This window comes from Rhincodon typus, chromosome 7 (genome assembly GCF_021869965.1).
Source record: "Rhincodon typus isolate 14 chromosome 7, sRhiTyp1.1, whole genome shotgun sequence".
In the NCBI taxonomy this organism is placed as follows: Eukaryota; Metazoa; Chordata; class Chondrichthyes; order Orectolobiformes; family Rhincodontidae; genus Rhincodon; species Rhincodon typus.
Window position 1 is genome coordinate 5,396,154 of NC_063338.1, and position 23,626 is coordinate 5,419,779.

A 23,626-nucleotide genomic window follows, 5' to 3' on the forward strand; every position below is an offset into this window, starting at 1 on the left:
TTTATTTCAAAACCCCCTTCCCCTCCCCCTTTTCTGATGAAGGGTCTAGGCCCGAAACGTCAGCCTCTCTGCTCCTATGATGCTGCTTGGCCTGCTGTGTTCATCCAGCCCTGCACCTTGTTGTCAAGAGATCAAACCATGAAGTCAGGCAGCTTGTTCAGCTGTGGGCAGTTTAGAACTGTCATGATTTGAGGCAAGTATTTGTCCAGTCACAGAACCAACAGTTGGATTTCGCAACCTGCAGTGAGACATGCAGGACTGTCATTTCATACTGACAGGACAGATATGTCCCTCTGGCAGAACTGAACATGGCAGGAAGTGCCACAGTCAAGAACAGATGGAGTGGGCATAGACACCAGTGGTGTGTATAAGAGATAGCCGGGGAAGAGTTGGTGTGCTTGTTGCATATTTGGTTTAGAAGTGTATAGATAGATACAGGAGCAGGGGTATCAGAGTGAATTTGAGTGGGAGGAGGTGCATCCAGAGTATAAACACCGGGACAGATCAATTGGGCTGAATGGCCTGTTTCTGCACTAAGTATTGTGTGAGGAGGTTGAAAATTTGTCCTAGTCACATATTACACGAAGCAAGTTGTAACTCATGACCTCTAGTTTCCAACACCTCCCCCACCAACCCAGGCACTCATTCAGACCACTGGACCTCAATATTCTCCGTTTCTCCCTTCATATCCCAGAGGGAAAAGGCTGTAAATAAAACAGGAACAGCAAATTAATGTACTGGTCATAATGGACTGCTGTTTTGAGGTATACAAAACAAGTCAGCCCAGTGTTTGTCATTCACAAGTTTGACTGGGTTTTCCTTCTGGGATCCTATCTGGATGCAGGTGAAGATTGAGTGAAAACAGCAAGAATGGTGCTATCCCCTATTTTATAGCAGCTGTGGACGTCTTCTTTTGAAACAAAGGGCCAATCTTTGTGTGTGCAAGGCGTGGGAGTAAATGACATAGATGACGCCTGTATTCTTTGTCACTGAGATATGGATCAATTGCTCTGAGTGAAAACAGAGTGTGGACCTACCACCAGCAGACTGTAATCTGGATGAGGATCTATTACTGATGCCTCAGTTGTGTGCCATTGTTGTGCGAGAGTGACATTTAAGTGAAGCCACATACATATCAATCTAGGAAGCAAAATATATTCTAGATGGGATTCATGAGTCACAAACAAGTAGGGGAAGGTCAGTTGTAATGAGTACCATTTAAACCCTATTGCCTATGTCACGGAAAAGGTATTCAGATTCATCTGAGTGAAGGAAAGGCAGTGCCAGTGGCAGTGAGTATTATTTAGACTCAGGGATTTTGATCATTCTGCTGTTCATATGGTTTTAAATTATTTTAAGAAGAGACATCACAGTGAAGCTGCCTTCTGATTGGCTAATAAAGGGCCTACATTATGGACTAGCCTTAAATAGTAAGGAATCTAATAATTTAGGGACTATCTGAAAATAATTATTTTAAACAATAAATAAAACCTAATTAACTAAGAAATGGCAGTAAAGAAGATGTGCTGTTCTTGCATGATGTGAGAGCTGGTGGACCTCATTGTGAGCTTCAGTGACCACATTTGCATTAAGTGTCTGTAGCTCATTCAGAGTTAGAGCTGGAATCAGAACTTTAGAAACTGTGACACATCTGGGAGGGGAGAGTTACATTGATGCTGTGATCCAGGCAGTCATACCCTATAACTTGAATATTTCAACCTGCAGGTGTTCTGGGAATATCAAGTTAGTAGCCAGTCCCAAGAAAAGGAAAATGTAGAATGTCTACAAGATTTCTTTTTTAAAGCAGCTTGTGGTAGAGTTCACAAGGAAACGGGCAATTCAGGATTTGGTGATGTGTAGTGAGGCGGACTTGATTAGGGAGATTAAAGTGCAGGAACCCCTAGGGGACAGTGACCATAATATTATGGAATTCATCCTGCAAGTTGAGAAAGCGTAGACTGAATCAGATGTAACGTACCACAATTGACTAGAGGTAACTGTGAAGACATGAAGGAGAAGCTGGCTTAAGTTGATTGGAAGGGGACCCTAGCAGATAAGATGGTGGAGCAGCAATGGCAGGGATTCCGTGGAGTAATTTGGGAGATACAGCAGAAATTCATCCCAAGGAAGAAGAAACATACTAAGGGGAGGATAAGGCAACCATGGCTGAAAAAGATGTTAGGGACTACATAAAAGCAAAAGAAAAAGTATACAATGTAGTGACAATTAGTGCGAAGCCAGTGGATTGGGAAGCCTTTAAAAACCAGCAGAGGATAACTAAAAAAGCCACAAGGGGGGAGAAGATGAAATATGAGGGTGAGCTAGTAATATAAAAAAAATTGCAAGAGTATTTTTTAGATATCTAAAAGGTAAGAGAGAGACATGAGTGGACATTTGATCATGGGAAATGAGGCTAGAGAAGCGATAAAGGGGAACAAAGAAATGGTGGAGGAACTGAATAGGTACGTTGCATCAACCTTCACAGTGGGAGACACCAGTAGCATACCAGAACAAGAGTCAAGGGGCAGAGGTGAGCATAGTGGCCATCACTAAGGAGAAGGTGCTGGGGAAGTTGAAAGGTGTGAAGGTGGATAAATCATCTGGAACAGATGATCTACACCCCAGAGTTATGAAGGAGATTACTGAAGAGATAGTAGAGGCATTGGTGGTAACCCTTCAGGAATCACTGGAGTCAGGGAGAGTCACAGAGGGCAGAAAAATGGCTTATGTAACACTCCTTGATTATGATGGGAGGGAGGCAGAAGATAGGAAATTATGGACTGGTTAGCCTGATCTTGGACATTGGTAAGATTTTAGAGTCCATTACTAAGGATGAAATTGTGAAGTACTTGGAAGTGCATGATAAAATAGGGCTGAGTCAGCATGGCTTCATCAAGCAGAGGTCATGCCTGACCAATCTGTTAGAATTATTTGAGGAGGTAATGAGCAAGTTAGACAAAGAAGAGCCAATGGATGTGATTTATGTGGATATCCAGAAGGCCTTTGACAAGGTGCCGCACAGGAGGCTTCTTAATAAGGTAAGAGCCCACGGTTTTAGGGGCAAAGTACTGGCATGGATAGAGGATTGGCTGACTGACGGAAGTCAGAGAGTTGGGATGAAGGGGCCTTTTACAGGATGGTAGCTGGTGACTTGTGGAGTTCATAGGGGTCTGTGTTGGGACCAGAACTATTCACGTTAATGATCTGGATGAAGGAACTGAGCATTGTTGCTAAGTTTGCAAATGACACAAAGGTAGGTGGAGGGACAGGTACTGTTGAGGCATGGGAACGCTGCAGAAGGACTTGAACAAGCTGGGAGAGTGGGCCAACAAGTGGCAGATGAAATGCAATGTGGGAAAGTGTTAGGTTATGGACTTTGGTAGGAAGAATAGAGATGGAAGTTATTTTCAAAATTGGGAAAGGCTTAAGAAATCTAAAGCACAAAGGGACTTAGGAGTCCGAGTTCAGGATTCTCTTAAGGTTGATGTGCAGGTTAAATTGGCATTTAGGAATGTAAACACAAAGTTAGCATTCATTTTGAGAGGGCTAATATACAAGAACAGAAATATACTATTGAGACTGTTTAAAGTTCTGATCAGATCATATTTGGAATGTTGTGAGCAGTTCTGGGCCCCATATCTAAGGAAGGATGTGCTGACCTTGGAGAAGGTCCAGAGGAAGTTCACAAGAATTATCCTAGGGATACTGGGCTTGTCATATGAGGAGTGGTTGAGGACTCTGGGACAGTACTTGATTTTTGGATGAATCTCATTGAAACTTACAAAATGCTGAGAGGCCTGGTGTGGTGTACTTGGAAAAGATGTTTCCACTAGTTGGAGAGATAGGACCTGAGGGCACAGTCTCAGAGTGAAGGGACAATCCCTGAGAACTGAGAATGAGAAGGAATTTCTTCAGCTAGAGGGTGGTGAATCTGTGGAACACGTTGCTGCAAAAGGCTGTGGAGGCCAGGTCACTGAGGGTATTTAAGACAGAGATAGATAGATTAAAACTGAAAGAACTGTGGATGCTGTAAGTCAGAAACTAAAACAGAAATTGCTGGAAAAGCTCAACAGGTCTGGCAGCATCTGTGTAAAGATGAACCTTCCTTAGAGATAGATATGTTCTTGATTAAGGGGATCAAGGGTTACGAGGAGCAGGAGAATGGGATTGAGAAGGATATCAGCCATGATTGAATGGTGAAACAAACTTGATGAGCCTAATTCTGCTGCTATATCTTAGGTCTTATGGCATCAACCCAAAACAAAAAGCGCAGAAGTGTGACTGTTTCTGAACTAAGTGAGAGAAATGGAAAAGAACGAGTGTCAGGAAAGAAATGTCATCTTGTTACAGTAAAAAGGCACAATGAGAGCACTGTGTGCAATCTAGTTCCCAATTTCAGAAGGGGATTCTTGATCATCAAGGAGATTCCGTAAAGAATTCATTTCTGAGGGAGCGATCTTACCTCTCACTTGGAGAATTCAGGACAATACAGTCAAAACAAACATGTTTCTGAAAGCGTATTGAAAAGTTCAAATCAAATCAATTTTTCACAAGGGCAAAAGCTTTAAATCCCATGGAACACAGGTTTAAAATCAGAAATCAAAAGTGAGGAGAGAAATAGAGATGAATTTTGACCAGTGGGAAGCCAGGTTATAGACTAAGGCATCAGGGAAGGATTTTGACATAGGTGGTATAATTTCAGTATACAGTAGGAAGTCTTTTTTAAAATTCCTTACAGGATGTCGGCGTCATTGGCTGGGCCAGCATTTATTGCCGATCCCTAGATGCCCTTGAGAAGGTGGTGGTGAGCCGCCATTTTGAACCACTGCAGCCCATGTGCTGCAAGTAGATCTACAATGCTGTTATGGAGGAAATTCCAGGATTTTGATCCAATGACATTGAAGGAATGGCGATTAAGGGATTTAGGGAAAGAGTGGGGAATGAGTTTATGTAAATGGTGTCATTCCATATATATCACTGTTCATTCAGTGACATTGAGTAAAAATCCTGGAATTCCCTCCTAACCATATTGTGGGTCTACATACAGCACATGGATTGCAGCAGTTCAAGAAGCAGCTCACCACCACTTTCTCAAGTGCAGACAGGGATGGGTAATAAATGTTGGCCAAGCCATTGGCGCCCACATTTCCTGAACAAACAAATAGAAAAATGTGCAATGTTTTTGTTTATCTGAGATATTTTTCACTGAAACACTACTTGTGCTCGCTTCTTTCCGGTTGCTCTGCCATTCAGTTAGATCAGAACTGATCTGTATCTTAACTCCATCTATTTGCCTTTGATCGTTTCCCTCTAACACACATGCCTTACAGAATGTCTTGTCTGAAATTGTGAAATAGAATGCCTCCAAACATTCAACCCTTTAAGTAACCAAATTTCAGGCTTTCAATTTCCAAGTAAGGGATTAAAACCTCAAGCAAAAGATTTGTGCTGTGGACTTTGGTGCAATGACAATTGAAAGACCCTATCTGTATGCTGGCCTTTCAGGCTCAGGCACCTTTAACCCAATTACAGAGGAGCTCTGCATTTGGTTGGACACTGGTGAGTCAAAGTCCTCCAAAGTTCCTTGCACCTGCTCCCTGTCTGTGAGCCTAGCGCAAAAAGCTGCTTGGGTAGAGGGTGGCCCTGGCTTTTTCTCTTTCGCATACAGCCTGCAAACAGTACATAGCTAAACTGAGACTGAGGCCCATCTGGGTGAGGTACTAGAAGGCACTGCCAGTGTCGCCAGGACTTCAGGATACAGCACTGGCTCCTGTCACTGCTGAGAGACCGTCAAAGTGGAGGAAACCATTCAGAACACCACAGATTCTTACTCCAAAAAGTAAAATACTGCAGGTGCTGGAAATCTGAAACAAACAGAGAATGCCAGAAGAACTCACAGAGTTAACATTTCGAGTGCAGGATCCCTGTACGAAGAGAAGTCCGACTGGATTTGAAACATTCACTCTGTTTCTGTCTCCACAGATGCTGCTAGACTTGCTGAGCTTCTCCAGCACTCTCTTGGTGTTTGTTACACGCTCCTATTTTTTGAGTGAGCATGCCTAGTCAGCCTGCTCTAACACTTTGCTACAACAATGAGATCAAATTTCCCATCTGAATCATTGGCTGTGTATGGCACAAAGTACAATCTTCAGAGCTTGCCGCGCAATGAGGGGTTATTTGAGGCCATTCCTTTTGAAAGATCGGTGAGGGTGCAGTTCAAGATTCCTGGTTTCAGCTACATCCTATCCTATCCTATCCTCCATTCCCAGTACCACACAAAACCTCAGCCCCATCCAGAATTTTCAGCACAACTGTGCAAGTGTGGTATGAAGGGAGTGCCACACTGTCAGAGGTGCCAACCATTGGATGAGCATGTTCCTGCCTCCCTGGGCATGTAGAGCAGGAGGTTCTCCCTGGTGTGAGGTTTTATCTCTCAGCAAACAACACTAAAACACTTGATCTGGTTATTAATCTCATTTACTGTCACGGGATCTTGTTATCTCATACATTGGCTCCTGTGCTGACCATGTTCTCACAATAATTGTTTTAATGACTTGAAACATCTGTGACATTCTGAACTTGTCAAAGACACGACAAAAATGCAAACCTTTTGCTTCCAGTAGGTGTTAATGGGAACTAGTTTGGAGACTCCCACAATCCTGAATCCACTTCCAGCTCACGATCCATATAGACACATCAGCAGGAATCATTTGATCGCTTTTGGCAGCAAGCAGGTAAATCCAGGGGTACTGAGGCCAATTAATCAATCATTGTTATTGTACCATTGGAGTTCAATGAGCTGGTTTGCTGTCTGTTGTTAAGTCTTCACCCGAAGCTATTTGCTGGAACCCCAATTTCCTGAAATCCTTTTAGATTCGTCGTTATCACTTAGTAATGAAGCCTTCCATAGCCTTATAACTTTGTGTGAAATTATTTCTCACAACTTCTGTCTGGATTGTTTAGTTTCATCCTTGCTAACAACTTGTGAACCAACTGTTCCCTATTCATTCTCTCGAAGTCTTTCAAAATATCCGTACTTTCCTTTTGTTCCGCAAATATCCATTTTTCTTGCAAAGGAGAAAAGGCCCAAATGAGCCTTTCTTCTTAATCCTAATCCCTTAAAACTGGTGTCATAAAGTTATCAAGTCATAGAGACCCATAGCACAGAAAAAGGCCCATCAGCTCATCGCACCCATGCTGTTCAGAAACAACCACCTAACTACTCTAATTATATTTTCCAGCACTTGTCCCATAGTCTTGTATGCGTTGGCATCACAAGTGCGCATCTAAATACTTCTTAGATGCTCTGACAGTTTCTACCTTTACCACTCTTGCAGGCAGTGAGTTTCAGATTCCCACACCCTCTAAACCTTCTGCCCCTTACCCTGATATTGATCCCTCCATTACAGGAAACATTTATTCCTGTTTACCCCAACTATACCCCTCATAACTTTATACATCTCAAACAAGTACTCTCTCAATCTCCTATGCTGTATGGAAAATAACCCCAGTCTGCCCAATCTCTCTTCATAATTGAAACTCCCCAGCCCAGGGAAAATTCTGGTAAATCTCCACTGCATCTTCTCCAGTACTATCACATCCCTCCTATAATGTGGATCCCAGAACTGCACACAATACTCTGACTTTGGCCTAACCAACATTTTATACAGTTCTAGCATAATCTCCCTGCTCTTAAACTCTATGCCTCGGCTAATAAACGATATCCATTTTATCTAAATGTCCTGATACTTTAAGTGACGGTGGACATGCACACCAAGGTCTCTCTGATCCTCAGTCTTCCCAGGGTTCTACCATTCATCATGTCTTCCCTTGCATCTCTTGTCACCCTTGTGATTCCATGATCCTGACATTACCATTTTAGAGCAATGCTGAGAACTGGATGCTGTATGTTTACATGTCATGCAACTTTTCCAAAACCTCCTTGATTTAACACTACATACCAAATGGTCAATGGTAAGGGTTATGGGGTAGCAGGTGACCTTCCGCAGCCTGAGCTAACAGCCCACACCAGGACTTGTCAGTTTGGTGATCAAACAGGTTAGGAATCAACTTTATAAATCCTTCTACTACACATCACTGGCAGATGGGAAAGTGGGAGAGATTCCTGGCCATCTTAAGAACAGAAATAAATTGGAAGTTTGTCTATTTCATCCATTGCTCCAGGCTACTACATACAAGTGGAAATACTTGGCAAAATGGATAAGTGGATCGTAACACATCAGCATGTTGGTAAAGGACCCATCTCCTACTCCAGCTGAAATAAGGAAAATATCCGTTTTTGCAACGGTTTACATTCAATTAAGTGGCGTTTAAATGTGGTCGCTATTGCATCATAGGAATCACAGCAGCCAATTTGCACACAACAAGCTCCCATAAACAGCAATATGGTAATGACCAGTTGCTCTATTTCTGATATGTTGATTGAGATATAAATATTGAACACGACACAATGGTAAAACTTCCCTGCTTTTTTTTCAGAGAGTTGCAGGGAGTTCTGTATGGGCGGCTGAGTGCCTCTACTGGAAAATGGCACCACTGACAAAGCAGCACTCATTCAGTACGGCGCTAGGAATTGTCTGCGTGGATTATGGACTTAAATCGCCAGAATGGGCTGACACCCTTAACATACTAATGACGGACCGAGGCAGCTGTCCCTGAGCTAAGGCTGACACCAAAATCAGCAGTCGGTACAGATGGGAGGCAGAACCCCTGTGCGGTTTGGTAATGTCCAAAAATTGAATCCAACCTCTAGAAGGGGATTATCAGTGGCCGATAGGGTGTTGCAAGGAGCAGGGGATGCTGGCTGTGTAGTAATCCTTCAACAGAAAGAGACATTGCCCAGTGTAATAGGGAATATGGATGCTGAAAAGTAATATTGTGCTACAGGAGACTAGAGGAGAAAAGAGCAGGAATAATTACCTGGTGTGTTCAGGACCTCTAGAAGGCAGAGGAACAAGGCAGCAAAGTGACCCAGATGCTTCATGATGCTCGTGGTTTATCCTTCTCAGGTAGAACAGGAACAATGACTATTATAGTCATGTGGAAGCCAATTAGCTGACAGGATGTGGTCGCTTGTCTACAAGCAGCCACAGCCTTGATAACAAAACTATGTGGGAGGCTGACGAGGGAGATTTTCAATTTCACAGTTTAGAAAGCAATCTTATACAACACAGCAACTCCCATTCAATTGGTTCAGAATTATTCAGACGTCAAGCAGGAAAGCACAGCTGGTAAGACTGCATCCAGATTTTGGGTGTTCATCTGTTTCCTATTTGGTGCCCTGTTGAGATTTTATGAATATTTCACCCTTTAGGATGAGGGATATCCAGTAAGGAAACCAGTATCTCACTAAACCCTCTCAGACAGTCAACAATGTGGATTATCAGCAATAAATTCCCTTTCCACTGTCCACGTCAAACACTCTCAGGACAGATACATCACAGGGTTAGATACAGAGTAAATCTCCCTCTACACAGTGCCCATCAAACACTCTCTGGACAGGGACAGCATGGGATCAGATATAGATTAAAGTTCCTTCCATAGTGTCCCCATCAATTACTCCCAGAACAGGCACAGCATAGGAGTTACGTGGCAGAAGTTAGGGTTCAGAGGTCAGGGGGCAGGAGTGCGTGCATGCAGCATGTGATCAGGATGTAGGGAGGTATGGGCTGGAGATCGCCATGCCTTTCCACTTCCCTCCAACAAAGGCTGGATCTGGACCAATCACGAGTAGCCTGGTACGATTAGTGGTCTCTGATTGGCTGAAAGCTCTTGGGAATGGGCTACACACCCTGCCTGAGAAAGTTCTGCAATTTAACATCCCGGATGGATCTAGGACTCTAGCAAGAGGCCTCCTACTGCCCTTTGTATACTTTAGTTTGTCGGGGCTCCTGGAGAGCAGGCGGTAGGTCATGGGTGCCAATAGATTTTATTGCTGAGGTCAGGCCCCATTGCTATAATGTTACATTCCAACTGTTCTGTCAACCATAGTTCAGTTTGGAGCACTCTGCGCCTGTGGCCAAAGGCTGTGGGTTCAAGTCCCATCCACTATACAGCAGAAACTCCAGTGCAGTACTGAGGGAGAGTTGACCTGTTGGAAGTGCTGCCTTTTGAATGAGATGTTGGACTGAAGCCATTTCTACCCTTTCAGGTGGAGATAGCACTATTTCAAAGAAAAATTGGAAAGGTATCTCCAGTGTCCTGACCAACATTTATCTTTCAATCAAGGTGACCAAACCAAATGCTGTGATCATTGCCTCATTGCTATTTGTGGAGTTTTCCTGTACAATTTGACTGTTGTGTTTAAGAGCATAGACATAGGAGTGAAGAAGACCATTCAACCCATTGAATCTGCTCTGCCACTCAATGAGATCATGGTTGATCTAATAAACCTCATCTCCACTCTTCTGCTTTTTCCCCATAGCCCTCAATTCCTATACTGATTAATGATCTGTCTACCTCAGCCTTGAATATACTAATGACCCAGCCTCAGCAGCCCTCTGTAGTAAAGAATTCCACAGATTCTCTACCCTCAGAGAGCAGAAGTTCCTCCTTACCTATTTCTTAAATGTGCAACCCTTTATTTTGAGATTATGCCCTCTTGTCCTAGACCCCACATGGGAAACAACTTTTTCACATGTATATTTCAAGATGTTTGCCTCTTATTCTTCTATATTCCAAAAAGTAAAAGTCCTAACTGTACAACTTCTCTTCATAAGACAGTCCCGCCATACCTGGACAAAGACTCTCAAATCTCTCTTTCTCCATTTAAATAATATTCAGCTCCTCTATTCTTCCTGCCAAAGGGCATAGCCACTCATTTCTCCTTATTATATTCCACCTGCTAGACTTTTGCCCACTCACTCAACCTATCTGTATCCCTGTGCAGACTTGTTGTCTCACCCTCAGCATTTGCCTTCCCAGCTATTTTTGTGTCTTCTGCAAACTTGGTTATAATACATTCACTTGCCTCATCCAAATCATGAACATACATTGTAATAATTGTGGCCCCAGCACTGATCCCTTTGGCACTCCATTAGTTACAGGTTGCCATCGTGAAAGTATCCTCTTATCCCAACTCTCTGTCTTCTATTAATTAACCAATCCTCTCTCCATGCTAATTTACTATCTCCAATGCCTTGGTTCTTAAGTAGCCTAATGTGTGATACCTTATCAAGTGCCTTCTGAATTGTGTCTTGTACAGTTTTAGCAAAACCTCCTAACTTTTATACTCCATTCCCTTGGAAATAAAGGCCCTCATTCCATTTGCATACCCTATTACCTACTGAACTTGGATACAAGCTTTTTGTGATTCATAGAGGAAATCTCCTAAATCCCTCTGTTTCATAGCTTTTTGCAGACTTTCTGCATTTAAATAATATTCACCTTCTCTCATTCTTCTTGTCATAGTGCATAACCTCACATTTTCTCAGATTATGATTTCAAAAGTACTTCAATGGCTGTAAAATCAGGTGCTTATGAAGGTGCTATATAACTGCAGCCTTTCTTTCATTCCTGACTGCTAAACTGGGTGTGAAGATTGAGAAACTGGGCCACTTGTTTGTTATACCCAATCACATCCTCTCAGATCCTTGGAGGAGATAGCAGAGTAAATTTACTGACAAACGTTTGATGAAAGCAATAAGGCAGAAACAGTACAGTGTTTCAGTTACTCTAATTTTAACTGGGACACCATCTGTGTGAACAGTACAGAGGCCTTGAATTTCCTCAATTGCTTTCAGGAGCCAGTGTGTAGTCTGTCAACCAGATTCTAAGTTTGCTTTGAGGTAACAATGTGGGCAAATGGAAGCGGTTTCAATGAGAGGGCGTTTTGGAGCTATAATTGATTTGGATGTACAGCTTATCTATGTATCTTCCAGCTTTTCATCAATTCTTCCATTTGTTTAAAAACCCATCCTTCCATCTTTCTATTCCTCTATCCTTCCATCATTTCAACTTTCTATCATTTGGCCCCTTCAGCCATTAGCAATCTTCCATTTCCATCCTTCAACCATCCATCTATCCATTTTCTGTCCATCTCTCCATCTGTCCATCAATTCCTCTTTCTGTCAAGCCACCCATTCTTTTTCCCCTCATCAAAACATTTGTCTACCTCTCGATTCATCTGTCGAGTCCTCCATCATTCTATCCATTGGTCCATTTGCCCAGCTAGTCAGCTATTCAACAATTTCTCCACCCATCTATCCATTTATTTAACACCTCTTCTCTCAAACCCCTCAGTCAGGAACATGACCAGAAACGTACTGAGCATATCACTCACAATGTATAACCTCCCTCATAGTTCTCACCTTCAGTAACCAGTAATCCAACCTATGCTAAGTAATGGATTCTCTTACTCATAAATGTGGAACCTAGTCCTCAAAGTAATAGCGTTCGAAGATATTTATTGGCATTCATAAGGATTAAGTTCATAATGGAAACTATTATTCTTACTAATAATCACATCTATAAAATTAACAGCCCAGAATGTGCTGTGGAAATGAAACTGTCAGTGCTTAGTATCGAAACTCCACTAACAGCAACTTCAGGAGTCTGCATATGTGCAATATAATGCAGAAATTGAGAACAAAAACAGAAGTTGCTGGAAAGGCTCAGTAGGTCTGGCAGCATTTGGGAAGAAAAATTAGAGTTAACTCTCCCTCAGAACTGGAAGTTGCTTGCAGTGACTCTGAACTCTTCCAGAAGGAGCACTGTTGTGTAATTACACTGACCAGAATTTCTATGATTATGCTCTTAGGCTGGCTGTAAAGACGATGGCCTACTAAGTTCATAATTACTGTTAAACAGTCTCACTGGTTAAGAAGTAATTTCAGATGTTTTCTTTGACAAAAACATTAAGATAAGAAATTCAATATAGTTTTCATTTTAAAAGAGTTTGTCGATATATTTTAGTTTGCATCTTGATCCAAATATAATCATTTATTCCACTGGCAGAAAGTTAAAATTAAAGGAACTAAATGCTTTTAGCCTCCTGGTTTGCTGTCTGTGAGCATAATTAAGTGCACCTGACTGTTTGCCCTGCTCTTTGGTTTCTTGTGCTGCACATCCAGAGACCCTTGACTTGATGTCAGATTTTTACGTTTCATCAGTCCATGGCACAGAGATTGCTTTGTGGACAGCTTTCTTTGTGGTCGCCTGTTACTTCATTGCTGAATATAAACTGGATTAATAAGAATTTAACGATTTCGACATGCCCCTATATCTCCATAACACTTATCTGCCGGAACATCCCTTAGGAACTCTTGTTCAGAGCGCTCACTTGCATTAACACAAATAGTGACTCCCTTGATCAGACTCACCCACTGTAACAATCTTAGTAACTCTCGCCCACAGCACTCACATTTGATAATACCCAGTACTTCAACTACTGAAATGTAAACATTACAGGTAAAGAGTCAAACATCATTGAACATGAGGTTCATTTTATTACATTGTAACTACTCAGTGAGCAGCAAGCTCAATAAAAATATGTGTTTGTAGAAAGGTTTTGAGCTGCAAATAATATGTATGTAACACACTCAGCAACGACACTGGGTCTACACCCAATGATCTTGCTACTACCTTCTCAACATCATGTTTACGTACTGCATTTCCTCAGTACAGGGAAGCACTTGACAATCTGTATTGCTCAAGCCCATTCCTCCACCTCTTCAAAATGGTTGCACTCTTTGTGCTAATGGTGCTCCCTTACTGGTGTTTGGAACAGAATGTCCTCTACAATATCTTGTAGTTGATAAATGGTTCTCACAGGAGTATCATTTATGTTATGGTCCTTAGTACCTTTTAGCTGTTGGCATTGGACATGTTGGCACAGCAGGTTTGAGTATGTTTCGTGTTCTTTCCTTCATGTAGGCTTGTGTTTTGACTCCTCAACCCTTTGATAAAGTCATCAGCTGTCCTCAATGTTTGTTCAGTATTTTCTTGTTGCACTATTTGTCCAGAGTGAGCCGTATATTCTTATCTCTCAGGAAGATATATCGCCCTGTACGCTTCAAATGAAATAGATGCAGCTAGTGATGATCTCTCCCCAGTCCAGGTTATCACTCTACACTGGCCTTTATTGATTGAGAATATCACACATAGCAGTGACAAGAATGTACAGTTCGGTTGTGGAAATAAGTGTGGTTTCCCTGGCCATGCCTTGAAGATTACCACTTTGAGTTGCTTCTTGTTTGGTTTTTACCAGCCATCGTACAACAGCGCAGAACCACCCAGAGTCACATGGCAATTGGGAGTAACTGGGCATAGAGCAGGCATTCAATAGTAAAAGCACAGAGCCAGATATTCCTGTCCACACTGAGGGACTGTGGTGAATCAGTCGTCGACATGTTTTGACATTGGTCAAATGTGTGAATTGAATGTTACTGAGACAGAGATTGCACTAGCAGATATTTTACAAGATCAATAAGCTAACAGATTTAGTGATCACTGAAGTAGGACATCTCAGGTAGTAAGGGGGGTGGTTATGGTGGTTATAGAATGATCACATGAACTGTAGATGAAGAAATGAAGAACATCTGATCACTCCACAATGCTGCTACTTCCGTACGTTTATGTAAATAGTATCGTCCTTCATCTGAGACGTAAAAAGAAAGATACAATCAATCATTTACTGTGTCAGGGCAAAGTACAAGTTTGGTTTAGTGTATCAGTTGTTATGGAGACCAGGTAGGGAAGCTGGCTGGTCAAAAATGGGAACGTGATGAGAAAAACAAAAGCACAAAGGCCCAATCAGTAAGTACGAGTGTACAATGAGGAAGACTGTTCCTCTGATGTCTTTAGGTTACAAAAGACAAGTTTGATGAAAGGTGTGTGATTTATACATAAATATCATTTTATTAGAGTTTGGATTTCAAACTAGTGTTGTATTCATGTTGACCTACTTTTGTGAAGGGGTTTAAAATTAATCAGGTCAGTCTTTCTGGAACCATGATTTTCTAAACCAGCATGTATCATAAAGGGCAAGTGAATGCAAGGACTCTTGGAGTGTTAATGGAAGTTTATTTTGTTGGGGTTTACAACACAAGAGTGAAAGCCTTAAACCATTAGCAGTTGCAGGATCTACGATGAGCAAGTTTTGTTTTCATTCAATAGATTTTAGGTTCACTTTGAAGGAGAGTTACATGGGGTCAGAGAAACTATAATCTCTCCTTGGAAAAGGAGATTGCGGTTAGGGAATAAGTTACTCAGTGGAAGTGTGTAGCCTATGAAACTTTCTGACTAGAAACCTGCATTGGTTATTCAAAACTGAGAAAAATTAAACTCTTCGTTGTGTGTGTTTTCAAGGAAAAGTCTTCATGGGTCATAGGAGAGGAACTATGAAGAAGCAGTTAAGTCAAGCCTACCAATTGGACAGAGAAGGAAAATTTCTCTGGATTTTGATTAATTGTAAAATGATGGGATTTTGTTTTACCATTTTTTTGAGTCATAGAGTCATGCAGCATTGAAACAGACCCTTCAGTCCAACCAGTCCTTGCTGACCATGTTCCCAAACCAAACTCGTCCCACCTAACTGCGTTTGGACTCCAGATCTTTCCTTCATACTGCATTATGTATAGCTAGTTTGGTATTTAATATTTTATCTTTATTTATTTTGTGTAATAAACTCCTGTTTTCTGTTAAAACCAGTTTTGTAGCCCAGTGTGTTTATGTGTCACTGATAGACCACCACACTAAATCTAAACAAAATATGAAATATTGAATTTCATTCTGGGTTCTGATTTGTCCAGTAGTAACATCAACCAGGATCATTATACAGGCAGGAAAGGGATAGATTGCAAGTCACTGCACTGCTTGGAATTGGTTCAGCATTAGTGAACAAATTTTTCATATTGTCAGACAGGGTCGGGGTTGGGGACCATGTAACACTGACAAATATTAAAGGACTATGTAATGGAGGAATGAATGAACAAGAACGTAGTAAGACATGGAAAGATTAACACCAGGAGACTACGAGAGTAGACATCAGTTTTCAATGTCTTCTTGCCAGAGATAAACTCACAACTGAATATAAACTCATTTGATAATTTTTAGCTAACTCTAAAATGAATGTGTGGGATATACTGGGAGCTTTAGTGTTAGGGATATGTGGTAGGGGGTTATCAAAGGCCAGTGCAGAATAAATTCTTCAGGTACATACCTTGTGTTTACAGTACAACAACGTCAAGGATGTGCTGTACAGGAGCAGTAGTGCAGCAAGTACGATAAGAATTATAGTTGGCAAAAAACCCCCAGTGGCTTGAACATCTGAAAGAGAAGACATCCCAGTGTAATCCCCAGACTCCAAGATTCCCAGTAGGAATAGGGATTAAATACACAGTCTCTGTGAAAGGGTGGTTTGCTGGAAAGGTACAGCGTGTCTGTGGAAGGGTAGAGAGTCAGATGGAAAACAATGCCCCTGAGAAAACATGGGGAGCGAAGTGGGACACAGCTTCTGGATGTATAGAGTAAACATTTGAAACTTTTTAGATGGGTTACAGTGCCTAGGGCAGGTGGTTGGATGGAGTACAGTCTCTTACCAAAAGGATTTGGAATTGAATTTTGTACAGTTTCTCTATGAAAGGACAGAAAGCTGGAGGCAGTATGGAGGAGGCTAGGAAGACGATGGAAAGGCAGTACTGATAGGGAATTCTTTAGTTAGGGGAACAGATAGGTGTTTCTGCAGTGACTCCAAGATAGATTTTTGCCTCCCGGATGCAAGGGTCAAGGATGTCACAAAACTACTGCAGGACATTTGCCTGGGGGAGGGCAAACAGCCAGAGGTCATGGTTCACATTGAGACTAATGACGTCGGTAGGAAGGGTATGTGGTCCTGCAATCGGGCTGAGTAGGAAATCAGCATGCAGGACTCTTAAATAATAATCTCCAGATTACTCCCAAAGTCATATGCCAGTGAGTACAGGAATGGGAAGAGAAAGCAGAATGATGCTGGAAAACTGCTATAGGAATGAGAGATTTAGATTCCCCTGACATTGGTACTGGCTGTTGAGGAAATGACCCCTGCAAAATCCAGAAGGTTTGCATCTGAACAAAGTCAGGACTGAGTTCCTTGCAGAGCATTTGCTACAACTGTTGGGGAGGTTGTAAACTAGCTCAGAAGGGCTGTGGGAACCAGTGGAGAATATTAGAGAGTGATACCATTGATGCACAAAATGCTGGGAGAGGCAATTAGCTCTAAAATAGAGAATAGTAAGTTAATAAATAGAGTCAGAATACAGTAGAAAGTAATGAAGGCTAAATCAGGGTTGAACTGCAAATGTGTGAATGCAAAGCGTATAACTGATCAGGTTGGGGAATTACAGGCACAGATTGTCTTGTGGGATTATGATGTGTGGTGATAACAGGGATCTAGCTCAAGGAAGGACAGGACTAGATGTTAAATATTCCTGATTACAAGTTATTAAGAAAAGATAGGAAAGGAAATTAGGAAAAGGCATGGTGTCTTTGGTTAAGGAGAGCATTTCAATACTGAGAAAGAGAATATCTCAGAGGGCTCAAGGACAGTATCAATTTATTTACAGACCATAGGATATAGGAGCAGGACTAGGCCATTCGGCTGATAGAGCCTGCTCTGCCATTCGATCATGGCTGACTTTGTTTCCCAACCCCATTCTCCCTGTAATCTTTAATCTCCTTACTTATCAAGAACCTATCTATCTCTGCCTTAAATACATTCAATGACTTGGCCTCCACAGACTTCTGTGGCAATGAGTTTCACAGATTTACCATTCTCTGGCTGAAGAAGTTTCTCCTCACCTCAGATTAAAAGGGTCATCCTCTCACTCTGAGGCTGTATCCTTGGATCCTAGTCTTTCCTATTAATGGAAACGTCTTTTCCATGTCCACGCTATCCAGTCCTCCCATTATTCTGTAAGGATCAATCAGATCTCCCCTCATCCTACGAAACTCCATTGAGTACAGACCCAGCATCCTCAACTGCTCCTCGTATGACAAGCCCTTCATTCCCAGGATCAATCTTGTGGACCACTCCAAGGCCAGCACATCCTTCCTTTGAAACAAGGCACAATACTGCTCACAATATTCCAAATGCAGTCTGACCAGAGCCTTATACAGCGTTAGTAGTACATCCCTGTTCTTGTATTCTAGCCCTCTCAAAACATTGTGTTTGCCTTCCTAACTACCAAATGAATCTACATGATAACATTAGGAAAATCCTGAACCAGGACTCCTGAATCCCTAGAGCATAAGGCATACAACACAAGAACAGGTAGGAACTTATATATGACACTGGTAAGACCTCAGCTGGAGCATTGTTTACAGTTCTGTGCACCACACTATAGGCAGGTTGGAAATAGCTTAGAGAGAGTTCAGAAGAGGTTGAAGAGAATGTTATGTCAGTTATGAGGTAAAATTTGAGAAGTTGTGACTGTTTTTCTTGGAGGAGAGAAGGCTAAGAGGAAATTTGACAGAAGTTTTCAAAATCACGATGGGCCTGGATAGAGTAGATAAGACGAATTGTTCTCATTCATAAAAAGATGGAGAACCAGAGGGCACAATTTTGCAAAAGGATTAAATGCGAGTTGAGAGAAAACTTGTTAATTGCAGTAAGTGGGTAGGGGATAAAATTCACTGCTTGGGAGTGTGGTGGTGGCAGGTTTAATTGAGGCATTCAAGAGGACATTGGTTGGCCATTTAAATAAAAACAGTGTGCAGGAGAAAGGTGGGAGAATGGCACTAAGTTAAACTGATCAGAGAGCTGGTGCAAACCCAATGGCTGAATTGGTTTCCTTCTCTACCATAAAAGTTCTGTACTTCTGTGATACATGCAAATTGTTGGGAAATAAGATGGGGGACAGTGTCTGTGTAAAAGAGTGAGGAATTGGATGAGGAGCAGAAGATACTGAATAGGTCAAGGAGAAGGAGGGGGTAATTCAGTTATAAGAAGAGTTTACAATTGATGAAAAAGAAATATTGAATAATCTATCTATATTTAAAGTGTTGATAAGGCACAGGGACTGGAAGAGATGTATCCAAGGATATTAAGGGAAGTGACAGTGGGAGTTGCAGAGGCACTGGCTATAATTTCTCAGTCTTAGATAGAGGGCGGTGCCAGAGGGCTGGAGAATTTATTGGGGTGTGATTGGTGGGAATATGGAGTAATCGGATCAGCAATGATCTTATTGAATGGCAGAGGAGGCTCAAGGGGCTGAATGGCCTACTTCTGCTCTTCATTCATATGTCCTATGTTCTCATTATTTATTTAATCAAACTCTTTCATGAATTTGAGCACCTTCTATTAAATCTCCTTCAGTTTCCTAAGGAAAACAATCCTGGCTGCTCCAGTCTCTCTACATGATTCAAGTCCCTATCCGTGATTCCACTTGTGTCATTCTTTCCTGTGGCCTTTCTCTGGCCTTGACCTCACCATGAAGTGAGGTGCCCAAAATTGGATACACTCCTCTACTGGAGTCACCCAGTGCTTTATAAATATTCAGCATAATGCCATTACTTTTGTACTTTAAGGCTCTGTTTTTAAAAGCAAATATTGCAGATTCTTTTTGGACTGCAGATTTCCCAAGTTGTGTTATTAACTTCAAAGACTTGTGTATATACATCCCAGGTCTCTCTGTTCTTGCAACCCCTTCAAATTGCACACTCATTCTTCCAAGCAAAATCCACCGTTTAACATTCTTCTGCAATCAACCTCACCTGCTATGTGGTGTCCTGGCTTATAAGCCTGATTGTGTTCTCCTGAACTCTGTCACAAATAATATTGACTTTTATAGGATCTGCACATCTTGACTTTAATCCCTGTATCCCTGGTCCCAGTCATAAATATATGTTATAAAAATGCAGTGTTCATAATACTGACCCTGGGGCATATTTCTCTTCAATCTGTAGGGTGAGTTTTCTGCTATCTTACCTCCAAGTGGAGTTGGATATGGTTCTGATTTTAACTCACTTAAATCTCTTTCACTCACTTGGAGTTAAAATCCAATGAACAAGTGTGTAAGGAGTTTGTGGAGTAACGGTGTGTCTCCTGCACTATGTTGTTCTAGGTTTCTGTGTTGCTGTTCAGTGAGTTGGCAAGACTGTAGTAATTGCAAGTTGTCCACAGAGGCCCTCAGTAAGTTATGTAATATTTAAATCAAGGATGGTAACGGGTGTATGTACTTCAGAGCAATATCACATACACCTCAGAGTGAATCAAGGAGAGGGGACAGGCCATCTTATGAGTGTGTGTGAAGAGGGCAGGGTCTTGGCTGGCTTGGTTCCACTCCATTCTGAAGGCACACTGAGTGCAGAAGCGGCCTTTCTGAAGCTAAGGATCTCACCATGGATTGGGAATTGGAGCTGGGAATCAGTGTGTGCACAGCTGAAGTGGACACTTATGAAGGAGCCTCCCAGTGTTTTGCTGAGGTATAAAGGAAGCAAGTTAACCTGAGCACTCACCTTCAGGACAGGTGATTGCCTGGTTGATGTAGATGATGGTCCATTGCCCAGCGCTCTCATGAAACGGCGGTGGATGTGTCTTCAAAACCTGACAGATGTACCTGTCTGTGTCAGTCACATTGAGGCCCCGGATGGTTATCGACACGTTATTCTGACTCAGCGAAACCTGGCAGTGGTACAGGCCCTTTCTCACCGAATTTATAATTGTGCCATTGATGAAGGAAGTTGTACAAACCTCGGTGTCTTTATTCTGCATGCCCTTATACAGGACGACTTGGAATTCTTCACCCATTTGACGGCCATCAAACCCACATGCCAGGCTGGCCTCTCCACTATGGTTGGCCTTCACAAAGTGTAGCTTGAAGATGCCCATGTTTGACCCTATGAAATAATGTGAAGAAGTTTCATGATTGAAAGCTCTCTTTCTACATCTGGTGATTTGGACACCACTGGCAAAGCTGACAATTCTAGACCATCCCTTAGCCTCTTTTGAGGAGGTGGTGATAAGCTGCTGCCTTGAACCATTGTAGCCCATGTGGAGCTCCCACTGGCTGGAGGAGGAGAGAGTTACAGGCTATTGACCCAGTGATGATGAAATTACGGTAATGCTTTTCCAAGTTGAAATGGTGTGTGACTTGTTGGGCTGGCGTTTCCTTGCAGTTGCTGCCTAATCCTTTTCAATGATTCATGTCCTGTGCTTGGATATTGCTGTCGAAGGAGTCATGGGTTGCATTTTGTAGATTGCAAACACTCCAGCTATGATGCCTTGGATGGGGTGCCCTTTGTCCGAATTTGTGTCAGAACTGCAACTTCAGAAACATCATGATCAACTAGACTGTCAAATTTGGGATTTTAATGTAAGTGGAAGGAACAGAAGAATGTTGTGGTTAGATTGGGGAAATGAGGGTGGGGAGTATTGGGACATGCTCAGAGATAGTCTTGTCAGTGATTGGGATCTCAGGAGTAAAGAGATTATGTGAGATGCAAGTTCAAGAGGATGGCTGTGAATCTGACAAAAACATTTCTGTGGAGGAAGAAGTGAAGTTACAGGAGAGAGGACAATAGGAGCTGAGATGGAGGCAAACAGGACTCATATTAGGTAAAGTGAGTTGACCAACATTTAGCAGATGGAATACAATGTCGGTAACAGTGAGGTTGAGGAAAATAGAGAAGCAGAATATTATTTCAGTGGAGACAGACTGTGGAATACTATGGTGCAGAGGACTCTGGATGTTCTTGAACGTGAATCACAAAAGGTTATCTTGCAGGTAGAGAACGAAATTAGGAGGGCAAATGGAATGTTGGGCCTTATTACAAGGGCGATGAAGTGTAAGTGAACGGAAGTCTTGCTTCAGTTGTACAGTGCTTTGGTGAGATCACATCTAAAATACTGTGTACAATTTTTGCCTTCTCACTTGAGTGGGGCTAAACTTGCATTGCAGGCAATTCAGAGAAGGTTCTGTAAGGTAATTCCTGGGATGAAGATGTTGTCTTATGAGGAAAGGTTGAGCATATGAATCTATACTTATTCGAGTTTTGAACAATGCAAAGTGACCTTATTGAAATATACAAGATGCCGGGAGGTGTGTTTTAACTGAGAAAGGAGTGACAGATGGCTCTGACCTCTCAGTTATCAGACAAGAATTGCCCTTTTACCCTTGGACAAAGGTCTGTCACATGAAGGCCTGGAATCTGCTGCTGATGGCAGAAAGCCTGGGATGTGGTGGTGTCTTTAAAATAATACTGCCCTGGCACAGTGGCATGCCTTGTCCAACTTGCACTAGAATACTAAAGGTGAATTTAGGATTGACAAGTCTGGTTGAATGCCTTTCTGTGGCTTTTAGTTCATGACCTCCTGCCTCCACTCTCCCTTTGATCTCTGCATGGACATGCTCATTGCATACCATCTTTTGCAACCAATGAGAAATCAACATATTCCTCGTGACTGAACTGGATGGGTCTTGACTCTCTAAAACTCTTCATTTCCAACTCAACAACAACAAGAACTTACATTTGTATAGAACCTTTAACTGAATGAATCCTCACAAGGTGCACCTCAGGAGCATTATTAAGCAAAGGGAAGTGGGAAGGTGGAGGGAGAGAATTTAAGAGATTAGGTCTGAGGTAATGGAAGGTATGACCTCCAGTATTAAAACAATTAAGATTGGAGATACACAAAAGGCCAGAATTAGAGGAGTGAAGATATTTTGGAGGGTTGTGGGGCAGTTGTGATCAAGATATTGAGGGTCAGAACCACACTTAAAAGCAAACGTGGAAATTAAAAATTGAGACTTTGATTCAGCGACAGTGGGTGTCAGTGAGCACAGGACTAATGGCTGACCGAGTATTGTTGAAACATTTAGGATAACCTTAAGTTTTCAGTGGTAGAATGTAGGAGGTTGGCCAGGAGTGTGTTGGAACAGTCTAGAGGTAATGAGGGTTTCAGCAGCAGATGAGCTGAGGCAGGGGGAATCAGGAAATGTTACAGAGGAGGAAAACGGTGGTCATAGTGATAGCACAAATATCCAGTCAGAAGCATACCATAGCATTAAATGTGACATCAAGTTTGGATAGATTGATTTCATCTCAGACAGTTCCCAGGAGAAGGATAGATTCACTTACTATAGAAGAGTTTGGAATGTGAACCAAAGAAAGGCTTCAGGATTTTAACCTCAACTCTACAGTCCTGCAGACATCTGAGAATCTTTCATCCAAGAATTAGGAAGATTGAGGATAAGCTAATCTGTTTTAGTGCTAGGTTTAATAATTGAATACTTTGAACAAGGCAGATGTGCAGAAGTTGCTTTTTGAGCCAACCTGTCCAGTTCACTGATGGCACTGGTGTAGAGTTGGATTGTTTTTTGCCTGGTTCAATCTCCTACCTCAATGCAATTAGTCAATAATGGCGTTTCTAGTACCCAGAATCCTCTGTACTCTATCCATGTGGCCTTATAGGTGCAGAGAGCTTTAGCTCATTGAAGTTTCTCTGGCATCAATGCCCTGTAATGCCTCATGCCAAGAGTCACATTTGAGTGTTGACTGTGAAGATATTACTCCACAGAAGGCATTAGCACCAAGCTTGGTTGCATCTTTGCCTCACATGTGAATCTGTTGGGTTTTCACTGAGATCCTACAGCCCAGCCAAAGAATGGTGAGTTGGATTATAGAGGAT

At 42.1% G+C, this 23,626-nt stretch overlaps 2 protein-coding genes across 3 annotated transcripts in view; both read right to left on the reverse strand.

Annotated features, from left to right (window-relative positions):
• The window catches only part of LOC109924535 (T-cell-specific surface glycoprotein CD28-like), a 26,495-nt gene extending 17,479 nt beyond the window's left edge, over positions 1-9,016 (reverse strand). For both annotated transcript variants that reach the window (XM_020524529.2, XM_020524528.2), the window contains exon 1: positions 8,941-9,016. In XM_020524529.2, the coding sequence (XP_020380118.2) occupies positions 8,941-9,004 (64 nt within the window). In that variant the 5' untranslated portion in view covers positions 9,005-9,016. The remainder of the gene's footprint in view (positions 1-8,940) is intronic.
• A 4,427-nt stretch (positions 9,017-13,443) lies between these two features.
• The window catches only part of LOC109914507 (cytotoxic T-lymphocyte protein 4-like), a 29,786-nt gene continuing 19,603 nt past the window's right edge, over positions 13,444-23,626 (reverse strand). The window contains exons 2-4 of the mRNA XM_048598589.1: positions 20,455-20,835; positions 16,181-16,287; positions 13,444-14,617 (exon numbers count right to left, since the gene is read on the reverse strand). Coding sequence (XP_048454546.1) covers positions 14,579-14,617; positions 16,181-16,287; positions 20,455-20,835 — 527 coding nt within the window. The 3' untranslated portion in view covers positions 13,444-14,578. The remainder of the gene's footprint in view (positions 14,618-16,180; positions 16,288-20,454; positions 20,836-23,626) is intronic.